At 48.0% G+C, this 22,064-nt stretch overlaps 2 protein-coding genes across 2 annotated transcripts in view; both read right to left on the minus strand.

The window, feature by feature from the left end:
- Positions 1–1,632: 1,632 nt before the first annotated feature.
- On the minus strand, positions 1,633–18,628 carry smad6b (SMAD family member 6b). Its single transcript, XM_037255344.1, has 4 exons — positions 17,059–18,628; positions 14,586–14,642; positions 14,037–14,114; positions 1,633–2,540 (listed from the first exon to the last, which is right to left on the minus strand). The coding sequence occupies exons 1-4, from the start codon at positions 17,816–17,818 to the stop codon at positions 2,005–2,007; spliced, it is 1,431 nt and encodes a 476-aa protein (XP_037111239.1). The 5' UTR covers positions 17,819–18,628; the 3' UTR covers positions 1,633–2,004.
- Positions 18,629–18,784: 156 nt separating this feature from the next.
- zwilch (zwilch kinetochore protein) overlaps positions 18,785–22,064 on the minus strand; it is a 36,878-nt gene continuing 33,598 nt past the window's right edge. Inside the window, exon 23 of the transcript XR_005098377.1 lies at positions 18,785–20,553. The gene's annotated coding sequence lies outside the window, so the exon portion shown is untranslated. The remainder of the gene's footprint in view (positions 20,554–22,064) is intronic.

The following is a 22,064-nucleotide window of genomic DNA, read 5'->3' on the forward strand; positions in this document are numbered from 1 at the left end:
TTGTCGAATCGGCACGGCGGCGATGGCAAAAAATCATCGAGCGAGCCATCCCGAACTTCATCGTCAGACCAGTTGGCATAAAGTTGTGGATGTGACTACAAATGGCAAAAATATGACTCACTTTTGCTGAACAATAAATGGCAAGTGTGTGTCGGCCAATCAGCAGCCGGTACGCCGTCTCGCTTCGCCCACTGGTACATTAGCCTATTTTTATTTGTGGGATTGCCTTGGTTTTTGCGCTGTACTCAACGAAACAGAACTTTTCTTTCATATGGTTAGTCAGATTCATTTAGTGACTTCACAACAATTCTGAGAGTCTTGCGGAAGGTGTTCTTGCCCCGGCCGGCCGAGGAATGTACTGAGGCTTTGGCAGCACACGAAGCCTAATAACAGGCTTCGGAAACTCTGAGCTTTAAAAAGCAGTAGTGCGCTGGTGTGCTCCCTGAACTCAAACACAGATCGAGAAAAAGTCGGCACGTGTTGCGAATCCACTCAACAATGGAAGAAATGTGTTTTTTGAGTGACTTAATTGAGGCGTCCCCAAAAGAGCTGACATGGACTTTTCCTTTTTCTGTGCCATCCGCAAGCAAGACGGTATGCACTCTATATGAACTGTCACTTGCCTCCCCCCCCCCCCCCCCCCCCCATCTAATTAAAGCCCCTTCTATCCTCTGCGGTGGCTTGCATAATGTGCCCACCAGGAGCCACCCCCGTATATTGTATATAATTGTCCGCTAGTTCCTCTCCAGTGGTGATGTGGAACCCCCCATAACAGAGACACAAAGGAGCAGGATAATGGCCTCCAGTTGTAGGGAAGTGAGCAGAGGCAGAACGTTGGCTCCAGACAGGCAGCGGGCCCGGAGGAGGCTGTCTGAGCCGCTTTAAGGAAGGGACGCCGAGCTCAGCAGCACGCTCCGTCACAAAATCGTATTATCCAGTTTAAAGGCGCTCGTCGTTGTCAGGACATTTTCTTTTTTTTTTTCAAACGCTCTCCCCGAGTTTCGAGGACGTCGATGCTGGTCTATTAAAAGCAGCTCATGAAACGGAGCTGAATGGCTCCTTTGGCTGAATGCTGGCAAAGGCGCACGCACGCACACTCACCACCAATCTAACCCAACACCAGCAATTATGAAGGAAGCCAGCGAAACCACATCCACCCTGGCAGCAGTTTGGAAGATTCCAGTAGGCTTGTTGTTAAAAAAAAAAAGGGCACATTCCACCATCACTCCGGTTTCCGAGGCCACTGGACTCTTTCAAAGTGCATTGTGAGACCCCGGCGAACATACCTGGAGGACGCTCATCTTCTCCTTCCACTCATCTCCAACGTTATGGATTCTTGGGACCTCAAGGACATGTGGGCAAGTCAACGGAGACAATGCTTGCTTGACAGGTAGCACCACCATAGTTGTAGTCGTGGTTGACAAAATAATCAACATCAGAAATAGTGTTGGGAAACAAATGACAAAAAGTATCAACCAACCTTTTAAGCTGAGGTGCCCACAAAAGCACCAGAGGAACATTCAGGAACGTCCAAGCTGTGATTCCAACCTTGAACCTGAGAATGATAACTGAAAACCTGTGCCGCTGGCTCTCTTTTAGAAAACGAGTCCGAAAAACCAGAGGAAAACAAGGTGACTTATGATGCGAATACTTTATTTTCAATGTGTGAATGGTTAGCTTTTCGTCTGGATCTTAACAGTATAACAAAACGATACACCAAATCCAGACTGGGCCCTAATTTTGCTGTATAATTTCTCAAATTGGTATTGAAATTCTCTTTATCTTTATATACGTATATTTCTATATCATATATATATATATAAGCCAAAGTGCATTTCCATTTTTTTTTCCTCTTGTCCATATACACATTGCACCATACATAAATAATGACATTGTAAAAAGGACTCCGTATTTACAAGTATAATATATATTTCATATAATATATAAAACTTTATATTAAATCTAGGTAGACGATATTTGGGATGGTGCGCGGGTGGGTCCGTGTTATCTGTGGTTGTTGAGAAGGATCTCCAGCCAGCAGGGGCAGGAGGTGATGAACTGTCTGGAGTAGCAGGGCCCCCAGCCCTTGGCGAAGCTGATGCGCACGCTGTTGGGGTCGTAAGGTCCGTCCGGCAGCTCGGCCGCGTAGCGCAGCAGGCACGAGCGCTCGTAGTCAAACACCTTGATGGAGAAGCCCGGCATCACCTTGCGCACCACCAAGCTGCGGCCGTTGGGCGCGTCCAGCGTGGGCGAGTTGACAAAGATGGGGTGCTCGCTGCGGTTGTACGCCCACACGCCGTCCGGCTCTTTGCTGAGGAGGATGCCGTAGCCGATTTTGCCCCGCGTGCGCTGCACCGTGCTGCTGCGGTGCTCCAGGTTGAGCTGGCCCAGGCAGAAGCCCGTGCCCTGAGGTAGATCGTAGAAGATGCTGACGGAGTGCTCGTACACTGTGTAGAGGCGGCCCACGCGCGTGCGGTGCTCCCAGTACGCCACGTTGCACCAGTGGTTCTGCTTGGGGGCGTCGGGTGACATGCTGGCATCTGCAAAGAGCACACATACGCCGCTGGAGTCAAAACATCAACACCGGCCGGCCGGTCGAAAGGAAGGAAGCCTTACGTTTGGAGGGATCTGCTTTTTATTGTTGCCAGCAGATGGCTACGCTATAAATACTCAAGGAGGCAATCGAAGCCTTGTGCAAATACCGCTCGCTGCCTGCGCATCCATCCAACACGCACGGCCGGGCGACCGACTATACATATCCCCCAGGGTGTACCGAGGTCAATCCGAGGGAACGCCCGCTATTCCCGCCACCGCCTCAAGAGGTCACCGTCACGACTGAAACCCCGCTAAGTCGACACACTCACTGTTTCCACTGATTCGTCCAAAATGCGTCCTTGTCACAGAGGAATGAATTCTCCCGCCCGATGAGCGATAAATCCGCTGGCTAATTCACTTTTCATGGCTGCTGTCTTTTCAGCAACAACCTCTAGTGACTTAGTACACCCTCGGTGGACGGACGTCCGTCCACCCACACGCTAGCCGTTTGCATGCCACGTGAAATACATCCACAGTTTTTGTGTGTACGTTTTGACTGCTACAGAATAGGATCATATCTTCCTCCTCACATTCCACAAGAGGAGGGAGGGAGGGGGTGATGCACAGGGGGGTCCCCGCCCCCTCCCCCAGCGCACAACCCTTCCCCCTGCTGTGGGCCCAGGGACGGCATTCAGCTCCCTGACAACTTAGCACAAGCCCGTGACCCGCTGACCCCCCGGCCTTCATGCTATCAGCTCCCATTAGCTCACAACACAGAGTGATGCCATTATTTTGCTTCACGGAGTCTATTGGCACAGAGGATTTAAAGCCCAAGGCCTGTGGCCCCATTCCTTTCAGCTTGTGTGCTCTCGGGGCGGGCGTAGTGACCGCCTGCCGCATTAACAGATGCCTTGGAGGCGGAGGAGCCAAAGACGTCCGTCTCCCGTCCGAGTGAAGCTCTGCGCCGCGTTAATGAAGTTTGCGCAAAAGATTAGCCAAAAGCCAGACGTGCGCAGACGCAACTGCGCCTGCTGGCTTCGGGTTTTTCTGTGCAGCCCAGCGTGGGGAGTTGCAGACAGGCTTTCTGTGTGTTGGCTCAAACGACGCCCTCCCTCCATCCCTCCCTCCCTTCCACCTCCCCTCACCCTCTTGTCAGGGGCCCCAACATGCATGTGCCATTAGTGAATTCCACACTGCGTGTGACTCCTCGACTCGGAGCTGAGCGTTTACGGCAAGCGGCCTGTACAAAGAAGTCAGAGGCACCTTGTTTACGGCCCCCTCCATTGTCTCAAATCAAACGGAGTCCACACATCAAGGTAAACTTTCAAAGTGTTCACACGAAAAGGCCAAATGGCAAATGGCGCCTTCTCTTTGGTCAGCCACCGCTATCTATCTTTCACACGTAGCACAGTGTTTTGCTTACGTTATTCTGCTGGTCTTGCGCAAACTCCGTTTTTTTTTTAATACCGCATTTGGAGTTGACTGTAAAACTAAACAGATAACAAAAACAATTAGACGCATTGTATATTTAAAAACAAGACATGATTGGATTTAGAAGAATTGCCAGTGCTAATGCTAAAGTAAATGTAGAATCCCATTGACATGCTAATGGGTATTAACATCGACTTCCTTCAAATTACGAATATTCATTCGCACACTAGAACTGTGGCAATGCTCAAATCCACTTTGAGAAAATGAGTTCTAATCATAAAACTCATTTGTAACTTTTTTTCTTCTCTTTTTAGAAATCCCTGCCTGCTGAGCAAGCCAGTATTATTGATATGATTTGAATGTTTTACTCATTTACTTTGTAACTCATTTATTTGGGTAAGTTTTCAAATGAATGAAATGAACCATGATTCAATAGCAATCGAAATAATGGTCATGAGGCGGCTACGTGAGCACGCAAACCAGGAAGAGTGACGAGGGGGGACAAAGGTTAGAAATGTAGCCAATGTTAAGCCAAAGGCAAGACAATGCAGGCACGCTGAGCCAGGCCTTTTCCTGCTTCTCTGTTGAGTCAAAGTGTGTCTACGTGTCCGCCAAGCAGACGTGTTTGTGTTTTTGTCCTCAACTTGTGTGTTTTGGCTACGGGAGGGGGGCCACTGAGGTGAGAGCTTTGAGAGAAGGCCTCATTAGGATCTCTTTGACTGAACACGACCATCAGCGAACAAGCGGAAAATCACCACGGCAACCGCGTGCTCATGTCTGATGGGTCGGATTGAAAGGATGAGTTCTTTTGCAATGGAACTTCTGATGTCGTACTACACGGAAGCGGACCAAATGCTTTTGAAGAGAGTATAACGCGAAACAAAGAGCTTAGCAATGCCACGTTGAGTGTTTTCAACATTTTCCAATATTTTGTCAATGACTTTTCTGGTTACATGAGAGGGGTTAGGGTCGTTCAAAGAGGACACGAATTAGGGCAGGGCGTGTGTCTTCCTCCCTCCCTCCCTCCCTCCCCTCTGACCACAGCAGAGGCGCCCTTTGAATCGCTGTTGGCCTTTGAGAGGGTCTGCTCAGGGTGGAGTCGCAGCAGGATGGGAGCAATTACTGCTGCTCTGCATCCATTTAACCCCGTCGCCCTTTCGCAGCTCTGTTTACCCATTAGAATAGTAGCTGGTGTTATTATTGTTATTTTATTCTCAAAAGCCTCTCCTCTTAGTGTCACTCTCCGAGCCGGTCGGTCGGTCGGCCTCTTGCTTGTTGATGAGTTGCGACGGCTTATATAAGATTCAAAGTGCACCCATTGCTCTTGTTAAGAATTGACAAGGATTTTCACTTCAATGAAATGCTCTTACGGTAAAACAATATCTTGGCAGACTAACAACAAGCACATTTCACCTTGCTGTGAAATATTTCATTTTTTTTGCAGTCTTGTGCAAATTCCATCGACTTTCAAGCTACGGCTTCCAAAATGCAATCAGCTTGGCAGTATTGACCAGTCTGTCAAATGAAGTGCTGAGACCTCATTTCATTAGAGCCAGCGAGCGAGCGAGCGGGCGAGCGGGGCTACAACAACACAAGGTCAAATGAAATTCTTTTACAAAGTGACGCTTGAGTGTGGTCAATTTTCCAACCCAATAAAAAAAATGTAAAAAAAACTCCATACATTTGCATTCCATTCTGCACCTCAACCATTTAAACGTGTGCCATCATCATGCAGGTATCATATGACGCTAACGAGCGACCCCTGAAATGACTTGAAGCCTAAAAAAACGGAACTAGTCGGTATTAAAACGCCACCTCCATTACAACCAATCCAGAGTGGAGTGAACTCATTCCTCTGCGTGTCTACAGCGGAGAGGAGGGAAGAAAAAAAAAAAAAAAAAAACACTGTTGCAAGGAGAAAAGGGAGGAGAGGGGGGGCAGCAGTCTCTCATCCTGTGCCAAGGATTAGATTCCCCTCCGGCTATTAGTCTCTCCCAATGAACTGATGGGGGGGGGGACTTTACGGTCTTTGTATTGCGCTTGTAACATTTTGTGAGCTTTCCTTCGCACCTCGCCCCCCAACATACTTTACCTGTTTCGAGCTAAAGCAACAAGCTAAGCATGGTCCTCTTCCCCCTCCATTTCAAAGCACCCTGCCGGCAGGCAGACTAGAACCCTGAGCAGGCAACATTTGGGCTGGCGTCTGGGCTATCTCTGCCATCAAAGTCAGCTTTATCAGTCCGACACGCCAACTGAAGCTGCTTTTATATGTCTATGGATCCGCCCCCCTCTTTCTCCCCGAGGTCTAGTGTGCGAGGGAAGGAAAGATTTGCGCTGCCGCAAAACAAGGCAAAAGTGAGAAACCCAATCCAGCAAAGCGAGTCACAATGGGAATACTTGACATTGTCATCCACTTCCTCTACATTTTTCCCGCCGTTGTGGGACGCGTCCCTCCAGGGAGGAAAAGCGCGGCGCCCTTCACGTAGCAGATAACGGACACGATCCATAAATGAGATCAATACATTTTAGAAAGGCTACAGAGTAAAAGCGTGGAGGGAAACCGCTGGCCGGGAAGGTGAAAGGACGGCGACGTGCTACTCATTTCCTCGGCGCTTCCTCTAAAGTGCCAAAGCCGTGACACACGAGGGAGTCGTGCGGTCGAGTCCTTCGGTGACCTTCGAAGCTGCGGAGGGGGGGAAGGTCGCGCCGTCAAGGCCCGCAGACGTGGAAGGGGGCAGGCCGCCGAGCACCCAAAGCAAAACAGTCAGCCGGCATCCTGCTGGGTGGCGGCGCTCTTTGACCTCCTCGCACAACCTTGGTGTGCGTGCGCTAGTGTTTGTTTGCGAGTATGTGAGGCAGATTTCAGCCATCAAGAGGACCCTGCACATTCCTCGGCTCACCCTCCCCCTCCTCCTTGGAGCTTCCTACTCTGGTTAGGACGTGGGGGGGGGGGGGGGTGTAACTTTTTTTCTTCTTGGAGAGTATGTTCAAAAAATCCAATTGAATGATCTTGTAGGTTTTTGGAAAGACTTTCCAAAGGCAGCACGGTTGAGTAGCGGTTAACGTATCGGCGTTGCGTCTGAGGTTGGGGGTTCAAATCTCAACTTCCTGAGCAGACTTGGAATGGATAGATGATTATCTCATTTTTCCACTAACACCGTGTTGTTTTCTTCATCTATTTAAAACTCTTGCCATTGATGAGACTCTTCCGGGCATGCCGCCGCCAGTCGTGGCCTTCAAAGTCCCAGACAAAACAAAACAAGGCTTTAACACTTAACACTAAAGACTTTGCTTACATCATCCCCCCCCCCCCCCAAAAAAAGATGACTCATGTGTTCAACGGGCATAAAATAGCAGAAATTAACCTGCGGGAATCTTTGACCGATGTGTATGAAGGTTTTTTTTGGATTCCAGCGTGTGATGGACACTGGTAGTTGCAACTATTGATCGGGCCCACTGGATCAGAGTCTGTGAGGCCAATGTGTTCTGTCAGGATAATGTGGCAACCCGAGTTTATGTTTCAATCACAACACTTGCCGGGCCTGTAACACACACGACGGCTCCACCGTGAACATCCAGACACCAGCAGCTCCCCAAACACAGACAACAAGGCCCCCGCCCCTCCCCTCCCCTCCCCTTTCACTCCATTCATTCACAACAAGAGAGACATCGATTAAAAATGCAGCAGTGAACATTTCCAATCAGCGGCGTGGCCCTTCCCTGTCAACATCTGCATCTGGAGTCTTGAAGCTAAAGGCAAGGGCAGGATTTCATTAAGAAAATGATGTGCTGGCAGTCACAAAGAGGGGAAGGAGGGGAAGTTGGAGCCAGACCTCTAATTTAAACCGTACCCTGAAATGCGACAGCCTGACTGCACGTACTCAAGCCACACAGCCAAGAGTGGAATAAAAGGCGCACGAAAGAAAAGACACGGATAATAAACATTTCAAACGTCAACAGATTTTTTTGATTTTTTTTTAACGACTCAAGGGCAGGGATAAAGTCAATAGGGATTTATTTACACGTGAGGATGTTTACACATTAAAACTTTCAAGGGAATTTTACTAGTCGATGTTGTCAGAGGGCAAACACACACAAATGGACAAAAGTATTGGGACAATCCGTGTATTTAAATCCAGTTAGTTCGAACATGTGTTCAGACTCAGCTGTCTCAATACTTTTGTACACTGCTTATCCTGGTCAACAAAGGCCCGAGGTCATTAAGACTAAGCTGTTTTGTTTAGTTATCAAAGAAATATTTCAGCTTGAAAAAAAAAAAAAGGATATCTATGTCGACTCTCGGTCCCGTGTTGGGTCACAGCCGTGCGAGAGATTTATGCCCGGCAGATCAAGTTTACCATAATGAAGGAGAGAAAATCATGTTTCTCCAGTTACATGTGAACAGCCAGAGAAAATGAAGCGCTTTATTGTTCCTCTCTGTCCACAATGAGCTTCTGTGCTTCCCCCTCTCGTTTGGAGATGTCGACTGACATGGGCCTCTGCGGCTAATCCGCACACAGCCACATTCTGGTGGCTCAAAGAATGCGCCGGCCGCTATTCTGAGTTTGAAAACGACGGACGGCTAGAGAGTGGGCCGCAACTGTCCGAGCTCCTCTGGGGAGGAAGGGAAACAAATCGGGAGTCTATTTTCGCCAGCCATCGGACCACGGGGCCAAAATCATAGGCCGATGTCTGGATTTATAATTGTGGGCAAAAATGGTCAGAAAATAAAAACAGCCCTCACGACTGGCCCGCCCGCCCGCCCGCCCGCCGCACGCACGTCTTTGCCAGGCAAGCACATTTACAGTGGCGGCTCAAAAAAGGGACCATTGTTCCCCCCACTCTCAGCCTTGAGAGGAGGCAGGCAGCACACTAAAACACTAAACTAACAGTTGGACATTCCATACATTTTTAATGGCATGGCACGCTCCTTATTTGTTGCCGTAACCTCCTGCCCCCCCCCGGACGGAGCTGAATGAATGGCGCCATTGCCGACGCGCTGCCGTGTGAAGCCGGAGAAGATGGCAGCGGAAACCCTCTGCACCATTAGGTCACTTGCTAGGATTTAAAAAAAAAGAAAATGGGGCAGAAGCCTTCTCAGAACCCTCGGTTGCTTCGACACTGTACACACAAACACACGCACGCACCTCATTCTGTCGGAACACAGCGCACTGTGTTACCTTGACTGACATGCATGGTGCCGGGAGATTAGCCCGAGAGTCACGCATGAGGTTTTTTGATTAATCTTTATCTGTGAGCCCTTTAGAAGTTAGTCAAACAGCCGACAGCGCTGGCACCATACTGGCTGGCCAAAAAAGACAGATAAATACTCAGCCCGCATGCTTCTCTCTCCTCGTGGCGCGTAAAAGAGTTTTAGGCGGCGTCGAGGACTGCTTTCGATTAGCGCTGCGGCCGGCGCGCTATTATGCGCGTGCACGGGCAACATTCTGAGGAGGACTTTTTTTTCCAAATGCCATTTGTTTTATTCCTGTAAAGATCCTATATATAACTACAATGTGGCTCAGTTTAGCACGGAACTTCAACAAAGCTGAATTGTGAGCGAAAGGGACAAACGTGTGACGCAGTCGCAGTCTGTCCAATTGTTTGTTCGCTAGCCGGCAATTTCCCCAGACTTGTAGTGCCATTATATAATTGCTCGTGTGTCATGCCAGTGTGGCCATGACAATAAATGCGGGCTGGAGTTGGGATGACCTGTTTTTTTTCTCCCTCAATATTGCGATTTAATGTGATTATTTTTTTTTCTAATGAATGTTTTTAATCAACACAATAAAATCATCTCTTCTACAAAAAAACAACATATACAATAACTGTCAATGTCAGACGTATCGGTGACTGGTATCGGAAGCCTCTGCGAGTACCCGATACTTAAAAATAAGGCATCGGTACTCGCTCATCCATCTTTACTACGACTACCGCAAGGGGAAGAGCACAAAATGTGCCTTCTTCCCCAAACAAAGCGTGCCTTGTAATAAGCAGACACACGACGCCATCAGTTTTGTCGGAATCATAAGTGAGTGGCGCGCCGCGCCGCTCTGATGCCACGCTAATTACGGGGCAGGCACGGCTCTCGCCATCTTGCCGACACACCCCGCCGCAGGGAAGGACAAACCAGATGAGAGATTAGGGTGCTAAACGGTCCCATGGTGAGTTGGGCTGGACTGAAGCGGACTTCTCAACTCGGACAGCTCATAAAAAACGGTTTTAAAAATAGGTCAATGTTTACTTGGCCTTATGTCTACACAACTTAAAGGACAAAAATGGATACGTCTTAATCTAAAGGCCAGATGGCGTTTTTTTTTTTTTTTTTTTAAACAATCTAGTCTGCAATCAAGCCACAAACAATCAAAACAACTACAAACGTGCACACACACGCCCCTGCGTACACAACAACGGGACGGACGGGGGCATGCCGATGAACCGTCGCCGAGGACATCGAGCGGCCTCCGAGAGGAAAAGTTGAAAGTGGATTTCTGATCACGGTCTAACAATGCTGAGAAAGGGAAAATGAAAAATGTGCTTATCGCTCTTATCAATGGCTGGTTTCTGTGTGTGTATGCGCCTGTTACGTAAGAGGAAACGGAAACCGGCCTCCCAGGACAGGAACAGATACTTGAGACGGGAATTGTGGCTTTACACGGCCACGCAGAGAATAGAGCAAGGGACCCCTCAGGATGTGAAGCACCGAGCTGGACGCGACAAACGGGGTGACCGGAGCCCCTACAAGAGCGCCCCACGTACGTATCGACGGGCTCTCCAACATTCCTCAGGCTCCCCCCGCCGTCAGAGTGGCGCTCCGCCTCCTCGCTACTGCTGCAAAACCCAGGCCGCTTTTTTAAAGCAGGATGTTTGTCCGAGGACTCCTTCCCCTCAAATAAACAAGCCGCAAAACCTGATTTCAGGGGGCATGGGTGGAAGCACTCCAGTCACATTATTTCCACATCCCGTATCCTGGAGCGTCGCCGGCCGCTCCTGAGGGAGTGTGGGCGGCCGGGCGCTGGGACCGACGGACGGACGGGGCTGGGAAAGACTCGGGTCTGCGGTGGAAACCCGAGCATATGTGCCAGGCTGGCCAAAGATGAGCCCAAACTACAAGGTGCCGATGAAATCCTGGCAGCGACATCCCTTGTTTGGCCGCGAAAATGTCGAACTCGTTGGGTCCATGCACAATTTGTCTTTGCACGATGGGCGACCAGAGTTTGACACCACTGGGCTAGCATATTCCGCAGAGAGCGAAACAATTACTGCAGGGGGGCTTTTGATAACCGATGACCTCTAGTAAGCGGTCATTCCAGGGAAGGGGGCATGACATTTTTCCCTTTCTTCAGTCCAGCTTTCCTACACTGGCAGGAAGGGGAAGATCAGCGATTGGGGTCACTTTGCACTGCAAATGCGAGGGAGCCCTTGCAATCACACCGGCGTGACCGACTGCTATGTTGACAAATTGTGTCTTGATGGGGCACGCAACCTGTGTTGACGCAAGAATGCAGGCAGACTGGAGCCGCGATATTACAGCAGTCTCAACGGGTTGCATCATTCATTGATCGTAAACATGGTCTGCTATTGCAGGAAAGCAATGTTGGCGCGTCTACAAACAAACGCACGCATGTGTTTTCAGACGTACTGGTTCAGTACTTATTGACAGATAACTTTGGATATAAAAACTTTCAAGTAACGTCATTGCGCAAAACGACTTTGATTGATGAATATTATGATTCGCCGATGCATAACACCGCAACGCCAACTACTGGCGAGGAGGACTTATTCTATGCCAGATTCTTTTTTTTATTTATTTTTTTTACCATAAGTGTCATGAGCTGGTATCAGAAGCCTAAATATCCGATATGAAGACCAAAAAACATTTAAAAGAGATCTTTTAAAGCCCTCGTTTTGAAAAGTACAATTACTGCAAATGTATTTGTTTGTTGGCTGTGCGCCTTTAAGGGGCGTGGCCTAGTGAGATTCATTCTGGATGTGAGCAACTGTGGCTTTCGTTGCCCACATGCAAAGGCATGATGGAAACTTAACAGCTCCATTTTATGATTTCATTGAGTCGACATGCATTGTCGTAACAATGCACTTCCACATCATGTATTACTTGCCAGGGAATTGTCTTTGAGCAGGCCAATTCCAGCTGGTGAAATCAAGTTTTCCCTGAATGAGAGAGTCGTAGTCAAGTCAATATGAAGGGAGACAGCGGCCCTCAGACAGTCATACAGGAAGCAATGAGGCCTGCTTCAAAGGCCTTCACTCCGACGTGCACACGACGAGTCCCGGGCGCTGAGGAAACAGGTGTGCGGCGGGCGGGCGGGCGGCTGGGCACGCTGGGAGGGCAGCGCAGTCCAAGGCGCACACACACGCATAGCATACTTTGCGTGCACAGGCTCCCAAGTTGGCCTGACGTAAACAGACATCCCAGCAGAGTGTCTGGTGAAGGCTGTCTTTCTCCCACAGCCATGTTGAAATAAAAGGCTGAGAATGGTCCAGATGGCCATGAGCACATATTAGCTAAAGATAGCAGCGAAAGCCGGCCATATTGATAATGGCCGCTGGCTCTTTCATGCTTATACACGCCAGCAGAAAAGAACGATTGAGAATGGCGCCAATGATTTGTATTGAAACGACATCAAATGCTTTGGAACTACTCCGAACAGAAGCGTTACCAATGCGACCATTTTGAACGTGCAACCCAGAAGAATGCGCATTGATCATTTGCGCGAGCCCGGGGCTGCATGCTGGGTTTGATTATTCCACACATGACACCCCACCCACCCGTGTTTACTTGTTCTTCTGACGGGGTTAGGAGTCCGGCTCCCATTCGCACACCAGGCAGGCAGGCCGGCACGCTCGTGAGCTGAGCTGCTGGATCGCGATTTCCAGGTCAGCAACACGCTAAATGTACGATGACAATTTGCACCACCTCGGAGTGAGTCCAGCTGCGCTACGGACAAAAAGATGGGCAAGTCTGCGGAGACACCAGCTTCTGGTCCACCCGAGTGCGGCCGGCCGGCGGCAACACAGGAGGAAGAAACCCAAGCCTCGCATGTCTCGAACCTCCCTGCTCCACCACCACAGTCTCACAGGAATTGTGGTGCACGCTCTGACAAGCCCCTCATTTGTTGACTCAGGGAGTGTCGCCGCACTGGGTGGTGAGTGACAGCCGTCTAGCAGGGGAGCAGCCTCTCAGACGGAACGGCTCGGCAGCCTCCGAGCGCTCGCTCGCTCGCTAGCAAATGAGGCCCGCTACGTCCTCCCTGGTTTCCGTGATGCCGGCCGGTGTGGCTGCGAGGCCACCAGAAAGCCGTGTTTCATTTCAAATGAGAGGACAGTCTGTCTGTTTCGACTCACTTCCTTTGGCGCCTCGCTTCCACGGCAGCCACGCATGTGCGCAAGTTATGCGTGCGTGCGTGTGTTCCTGAATGAGCCCGGATCTTATTACGCTTTTATCCCACTCAAATATTTCTGAAAGGAAAACAGAGGGTGGGGAGGCCCGCCCGCCCACCCGCCCGCCCGCCCGCACGCCCTGCGGAAGCGCTACTTACAATGAAACCTTTATCTGAGCAGCTCTGGCTCTTAATAGCTTTTAATGAGAAGGAATAAAACACAAGGCCAAAATGAAACCTGGTCAGTTTGTGCATTCATTCAGACGTGCTCGACAGCCGCGCTAAATACAGGACTGACCTGTTGTCAAGGTGCTTGTGTGAGGAACTACCTTTTTTTTTTTTTTACTATATACAAACAAACTGGTGGAAAGCACTTATTATATTCACACCAAAAAGTTAGAATATTTTTTTGTAATGGTCCATAATTTGTATAGCCAAAATCATGCGACATCCAAAAGTGGGTCTCTCGCAAAAATTCTTTTCTTTATAAATATGAAAGGCTCATAATGATTTTCTAAAACGGAAAAAACACAAAAACCACACATACTTAGAAATGTACTACAGTCACGAAAAGCAACCAAATCAATTCCTCCTTGTCCAAATCCGATCCTGATTTTTGTTTCTCTCTCCTTATTTGGAGACTGACGACAATTGGACGAGCACACCCACCTGAGAATTCCCCCAGAGTGACGTTGGGTGAGCCGGCCGCCTCGGTTTCAGTGTAAGACAATGTGGAGTCTGACAGGTCTGCAGGGAAAGGAAAGAGGAATTAGCCTCCTCATTAGGTGCATCAGGCTCCCTGCAATGTTGCTACAGGCCTTCTTCTCCTGCTCCTATTCATCATTGCTAGTGTCAATATCATGTTCCCCATCCACTAAAGACTATTAGTTTCATCCCATAATAGATAACAGCGCAGGCTCACTAACAGGCTTTAACTGATGACATCTCCCTCCCTCCCTCCCTCCAAGTGCTTCCAGAACGCTCAGCTGGTGTCGTGCTAGCCGGCCCGGCAGCCAGGCGGCACTCGCTATTAAGGACACTTTTTTTTTTTTTGGAGTGAAAAATGGATACGTCACTGGATCCCAACCAGCAGGAGGAGACTGAGCCAGGATGTTTCCGTTAAAGCCGGTATTGAAAGAACTTCACTAAGTTGTTGTCGAGAAAGGCTTGGAAGTTCGAGACGTGGCATGTGAAACTGAGATTAGGAGTGCGGCTTACCCAGTGGCTTGTGTTCTTCATTAGGGGACAGCCTTGAATATGGAGGTGGGGGTGACTCTGCAAAATTCAAGATATGGTGTTAAAATATATACATTACAGCACAAGAAAAAAGGAAATGATATTCAAAATCAGCAAAAAATAAGGCCGATTTTTCCCTTGTTGTCAATTAAATACAAAAGTAAAAAGTCATGTAAATAAATGTTCTGGCCCAAATGTATGTCTTTATTGTTTGGACCAAAAAATAGGTTATTTAATTCATTATATATGTGTCTGTATTATTTTATTAATCGGTATACAAAGTATACATTACGCTGATAAGAAAGGTTACGTGAACATTACACACAACAAATGATTATTATTGTGGGACAAACTCTAAGCTGCAAGACAAGCTACATCTTGATCCAAAACTCTTGGAGCGCCAATCCACTCATACAATACGACTTGATTTATATTGCGCATTTCGCCTACGTCGAAACATAAACTTACAAAAAGCATGCTACTTTCTGACAAGGATGGTTTCATCTTTTGTCACAAAGACAAATGAGGAGAGGAAAGTTATGTGCGTTTGCTCCAGGGGAAAAGGAGCAAGGAGAAAAGCATAAGAGCGGCGAGTCCTTTAAGAGTGGCGGCAGTAATTGCCAGGATCTGAGCAGCTCAGTCACTCACACACAGACACAGCGAGTCGCTCTGGCGCCAGCAGTATGCAAACTTTATATTATCACCACTCCTCCACCTAAATAGCACGAGGGGACCTCTTAGGACAAAAGGGCTTTTAAAGGCGCAACTTGAAACGGAGCTCATTTGAAATGTACAATGCCCGACCAAATAAAAGACGGCGGGATTCCCACAACAAATTTCAGTTTGGACTCCGAATTTCACCTATCTTACGTTAGCGTTTCCGAACAATGCCCGAGCCGGTGATTAAGATCTCCATTCAAAGCTTGGGCCTTGAATAGCATGAAAGAAATACCATCGCTATCGGGCCACGCGTGGGTGCATGTGAGCTATGTCTACTACGAGCCGGGGTCCGACCTGAAATGTGTCGTGTGAAGTCCCGTCTCCCATTTTTAGAAGGGAGCAAGCAACACGGGAGGAAAGACATTCCCGTCTTCCGAAAAAACAACAACACCCAATCGTGTCTTTGCGTGCACAACACGGGAGTTGCTTTTAATTTGATATTGTTGCGCGCATGCCTTTGACGAGCCGAAAGCAGCCAGCTGGCTTGTAAACATGGATGTTATGGAAAATCCACCTCCTGCGCCAGAGAGGAGACAGAAATACCGACACTCGCGCATCTTTGCACATGATAGTGTGCGTTGTCATGGCGTCGCCGGGGGTCAAGTGGCCCCGTGTTGGGGGTTTAGCCAAACTGCAGTCTTGCCCGCTGCCTGATGTTTAATGTTTGCAATCAGTCAAGGAGCCCCACGACATCCGTACAATAGCCCCAAGTTCGCTTCGTTACAATTATGACGACAATTATGGGTGTTCAATGGAATCCGCTTCAATGATACTTGGGGAAATATTTAGATTCAACTTCCAAACTGTTTTAGACACTCTGAAGTCATGTGCGAGACATTAGTGAATGGTTGCAGTGAAAACGTTTTTTTTTTCTTTTTTTCCTGAAAGAGGCAAACACACGGCGTCATTGTCAGGCCAATATGTCACAGGCCGGCGTGAGTGATGCTCTGCTATATAGACTGAGAAATCCTTTTTTCATGGCAGTATACAAGTTCATGGAGCGTTCACATTAGCCGGGAGGGAGAGGATGAAAATCTGTATGAGTCGAGCAACTTTACACCTGGGAATATGGGAGAAATGACCAATTTCATTCTTCTTGTTCACTTTGGGCAATGATGTGATTAGAATTGTCGGGAGTGCCTCGGTTAGCCATCTAAATGGTCATATAAAGCAAGTTTAAGGAATCGAGAAAGATTAGGAGCAGTTATTTTGTATTTACTGATAATTAGAGATTGTCTGCCAAAAGATTCCCAACCAGTGTGCCACACGAAATGCTCCAATTTTTTTTAATGACAAATAATGTATCTTGGTTAATGCCATTTTTTTTTTCTGCGATTTTTTTTCAACTGTAAATATTCCTTGGCTCAATAATTTGGCTTTAGATCAATAGTTCTTTACTGCTCATGGGCTCCCTCTAGTGGTGCACAATAGCATCACTGAATCAAATGTTCAAACTGCGTAAATATGACATACACTTCAATAATATATTTTTTTTGGACAGGTTAGTTGTATTTAATCTTCTGGGGTTGTTTTTCAAACATTGACATGCTTGGTGACTGAGTCGCTTTGATTTAAGGTAGTCAAACGGTGCTAACAAGACTTTGTAGGGACTAAAACCCAGCGTCTTGTTTTTTGATGAACACCTAGGCCTACTAGGCTACTGTATTTAAGTATCGGCGGCATTTCAGTGGTTTGAGAAGAACTTTTTTCGAAGGTGGTACGGTGGGGTTCTTACCTGGCCCACAGAGGCGGCTGTAGTGATAAGGATTGCAGCATACAGTCGGACTGTCCGGGCCCCAACAGCTCTTACACTCACAGAGCGGTTTGAGCTGGGCCGGGTGCTGGAGGTCGGACCAGCGGTACAGTTTACACACCAGCAGCTGCGGGGGAGCCACAAAGCCGCCCAGCTTCAGCTCAGTCCGGGACACCAGCACACAGTCGCTGGGGAGGCCGCCTTTGGACTCCACCGCTTCCAGTAAAGTATCCAGCGCCTTCTCCTTGAGCTTTTTCAAAAGCGAGTGCGTGGCCGACTTGAGTTCTTGCTCGTGCAAGGTGCGCGGCATGGCCTCCTGGCCGGCCTCGGGGGTTCCGGCGTCCCTCTGGCCGAGGCCCCTGAAGGCCAAGTGGCACGACCCGGGGGGGTCCCTGCTACCCGGGGCCGCCTCCGGAGCCCTGAGCTCGGAGTGGTCCCGCTCTTTAAATAAGCAGCACGTCACCGTCCTGGAGTCGCTGTCCTGCGCGGAGCGGGGACCCCGTTGGTCCTGCACGCACCCAGCGTCCCCATCTTGGTCCACCGCCTCCACGGGGCCCCCGGCGTTCCCGCTGGGGGTCACCGGTCGGAACTCCGTTTTGGGAATCTTCTGCGGGTTGTTTGCGAACACATCGTCCCTGCACCCCTCGCTAGTTTGGCCATTTCCATCGTCCCCCTCTTTATCTGGAATCAAACGGCTTCTCCAGAGTCGCCGCACAAGACCTGAGCGTTTCGTCCTGAACATACGACAACTTGACTATCTATTAGGGTTGGGGGGTGGGAGGGAGGCTTACTCGTGTACGGCTGTCCCAACGTTGCGCACACTCGACATGAAGAAGTGAGCGAAAGGCCGTGCAAGGCATGCGCAGCCGACCGACGACCGCTGCTGTCCAAGCGGCAACATTAGACGCGCGACGCACTGCTTGCGTCTACGCGCAAGAGAAGAACATTAGCGACCATACCGTGCACAAATGCAGCCAGATGAAAAGCGTCTCGTCGGATTCTTTACAAGTCAGCTACGAAAAAAAACGCGGAGGTCCATCATTGAGGGGGGGCAAGGAGAAAAGAAAAGTAGCACCGCCAAGCTCCAAAATGCAGACTCGAAAGTTTGCCACTTTGGTTTGTTTGTTACACGCCGAGCGCGGAAGCCACGATTAAATCCCAAAACGACGACGCACGGGGTATTAACATCCTCGTCCTCTTGAGACGTCACTGCTTCTCTTCTCTTTTGTTTTTTTTTACAATCCCAACAATGGATCCATGCGAGCGGACGCCAAGTAGAGAAGCGATCCCGGGGAGCAAGAAGCGCATTCCTGCTTCTCTCTTCAGAAGTCCAAGCAAACTGCAAGCAAGCCAGCTCGCTTTCTTTCCCTGTTTCTCTCCTTTTCACTCCCCCCTTTCCTTTCCTCTCTCTCGCTCTCTCTCTCTCTCGCTCACACGTACACACACACACGCACGCACACACACGCGGGGCCCCCGAGGAGAGCGCTGGAGCCATTGGCTGACTACCATCATGTGCTAGTCTAGACACTTTGGCGGCTGGGAGCTGCACTGATTGTTGCGCAAACAAGGTTTCAAGTTTCTTAACTCTTAAAGGCGAAACGGCCACCTCTCGCTTTAACTTCAACTCACTTTAAAAAAAAAAACGTATTTACATTTCAGCTTATCGGCCACCGCTGGAAAATAACAAGCAACTCCCATGTTACTCCCCCCCCCCAAAGATAATTTTTTTTGTGGCTCTTTCATACCCGAATAACACGTTTACATGCATCAACGGTCTTATTTGGAATTTAAAAAAATCATATTTTTGTTCTTGCATGCTTTTATGTGGACTTCAAAACCCTGATTATTATATTTGGGTTTTAAAAGGGTGACATGTACATTTAGTCACTGATGAAAAGACATTGCTGGAACTAATAACCCAAGTGCAATTTTAATGATCATCGAAGTAGAAGGATCCAGTCAGAAGTAGTGAACGAGTCTCGCATTTGATTTGTGTACTCGTGGGTGTTAGCGGCAGATCATTTTCAATGTTGTTATAATGAGCAAATAAGTTTAGTGCGGGTTAAACGCAGGAACCGGGCCGTATTCTTCGTGGATGTCATTTTTGTAAAGGGGCATGCAGGGGTCAAGCTCTCCCACACCACCTGAGCTGAAATTTGATTGCGAACAGCAGCGTTTCCACCGTAGGTTTGAACAAACACAATTAGCAGTGTTTGTGGGCGGGAGGCCAGCGAAGGGTCACCATTTGCTGCTTGAGACTTGATAGTCAACACAACAAAAGTGACTCAACAAAAAATGGAGTATTGAAGAAAAACAAAAAGTATTCAACTATTTTTGTTTTTAAGTTTAACCCCTACAAGCTTGTGCAATATGAATTTGACCATGAAATGTTATTTATAGCTGTGATGTTTTGGAAAAAAAAAAAATCACCTGGTACTTAACCATAATCCATATACATGACAAAATATATAATTATATTACTATTCTGGAAATCTGAAAAAAAAAGAGGATGTGAAGTCTCACATTTAAATTTTCTTTAAGATCACCTCAACATGTGAATGATTAGTCTTGCGTATGTTTTCATATAAATAAAAACAAAAGACGGAACGCCATCTTTACAAATTCGCTTATGTAACTTGTAGTCAGATATACAGTAGAGTCAATATTACGAGCCACAATTAGATCCACTCACTGAAGTCAAAGGTCAAAAGGTCACCAGGAACCACTTGAGGTTAAGTTTCTTGCTCAAAGAAAGTTTGACACTGGCACCACCGGTCACCACTCTCTCCAACTATTCCATGACCGACCAGAGTGAAAGTCAATGTAATCTGGTCGCAATAGGTACGGACGGTGTCCTGGCTCGAGAATCAGCGTGGCAGAGACGCCGGCCAAGTCGCAGTAACAAGATGCTCGGGGGGAAAGAGTTCAAGTGTATGAATTGGCTGGCGACCCCTGCTTGGAAAAAGTCACAGTGTACAGTGGAATCATCTTTGAAGACCCTGAGATCAACATATCATTTTGGCTTGAACCAACATTTTGGGGCATCAACTTATCAGGTGAAGAGAGAATGTCTGCTTTACTATTAAAAGGCTTTAACTTCTTTTTACACTTGTGAGGCCGTCAAGAATGTTGATGATATTTTATTGATAGTATCTATGAGTTCCAATTACTTCATATTGTATTGAATTTGTTAAAAAATCCTGTATCCTAATGGCGATGTCATAATGAAACGTGCTTGAAAAGTAGCTGTGTTATTTTCAGCCGCGATCGTGTATTTTGTGCGCACATGCTCACCGCCGTCACCAGGATCATCTTTGAAGCTCTCAGGGTTGCACCCGCGTGGGTGCCAGTGTCCGCACGGGAGTCATGTTTCCTTGGGGGGGGGGGCTTTGAGCCACAGGGAGGTTACAGCGGGAGGACACGGAGGCCATCACGCCTGCGATGTGTTACGGGCACCTGTTGCAAATGCATTCTCCTCTGCAACTCAATCACAGGTCAGACAAGGAAAAGAAAACTGTTATTCCACAAAGCCGGCCGGTGTCAAGCAATTTCCAATTCATTGGAAGGGCACAAAAGGCTTATTATTTAGGTCGCTGAATGAAGCCTTAACCATATGTTCGCCCCCTGGTGGTTGATTGGCTTTCACCTCATTTTGAAGAAAAGATTTTTCAAGTACTATCAAAAAGGTAATAATATCCAACACAATCTGTTACCGACAGATCCGGCTGATGTTTCGATGTGCGATTTTAGATGACATCCAGTTAACACAACTGACAAGCATGCCATTGCCTAAAATAGGCTTGAGGCTATCTGCCTGAAATGTTGCTGTGGCAGCTCTGTGCAGATGTACAGAACAATCATTTGTACCACATGACGACCATGCGCTGCGGCGTTACAGTGCAACGAAAAACCACCATGTCTTAAAGATGGCGCCATTTGTGGTTCTTAAGAGAAGTTGATGGTTTTAAAGTGCATGATGAGCAGCTGGGTGTGTTTACCACTGGTTGTTGGAATAGTTAAAAGCAAGACGGTAACTCCCTATGACCTTGTGACTCTCCACCTCATGGATATTTCAGGAGAGATATTACAAAGAGCGAATGTGGTCAATTGGAAGATTAGCGGCGATATACCAAGCGTGCGGTGATAAAAATTTGATTGAATTGTGCAAAAGGTTTACACATTCATATTTTTTTGGGAAACGGTGCAGCAGCACTTGTAGACAGGCAATAAAACAATTCTCACAGGCATATATTCTTTACTGCCACCAGGTGGAGCAAACCAGAAGGAGCTACAATGACAATCATAATGCTGAACCTTTTCGAGGACACAGTCAAAGCATAATGATTTGACACATGCATAACCTGAAAAATCATAGCAAACGAACTATTGTAAAATTGCCACTGTAATCACCAGTCGGCAAGCAGCAGCGCCAACAATTTATTCAAAGCATCAGACTGCGTTGCGCGTCTCCATAGTCCCAGTGCAAATTCCGCGTATCAATAGATACGACGGGCTGAATTCATTTGCAACTTGTGTGAAAGTAATCTCTGTTGTCAGCCATAATGAATCAATGGTGATAATGTGCGCTCGGAAGCCTTATTGGGAGTTAACAAGTGATGTACATTCATTATGACATTAATATTTCAACGCGTGTGTCACACCCAAGGCATTAATATAATTGGAACCCCCTTGCAGTAATGACGATGCCCACAGTTCAATGCATTACAATCCCCATCAGGCAGCACATAACACATTAGCTCCTCGCCTGCAGCGCTAACGCTGAAATGCGCCGGCTCGGCAACACCGCACATTCACACTGCGACCATTCATACTAATTATGCGCGAACAAATCGAACTGCGTTTGTATTAATACATCAGCGGTTGAGTTGGATTCCCTCGGGGCAAGTCCGGCTCCGCCCCACACTACTGCGTGTCTGGCATATTTGACAGCACGTGAAAACCTGGTGAGAGGATTGTCCGACAACTTC

Source organism: Syngnathus acus, chromosome 6 (assembly GCF_901709675.1).
Source record: "Syngnathus acus chromosome 6, fSynAcu1.2, whole genome shotgun sequence".
In the NCBI taxonomy this organism is placed as follows: domain Eukaryota; kingdom Metazoa; phylum Chordata; class Actinopteri; order Syngnathiformes; family Syngnathidae; genus Syngnathus; species Syngnathus acus.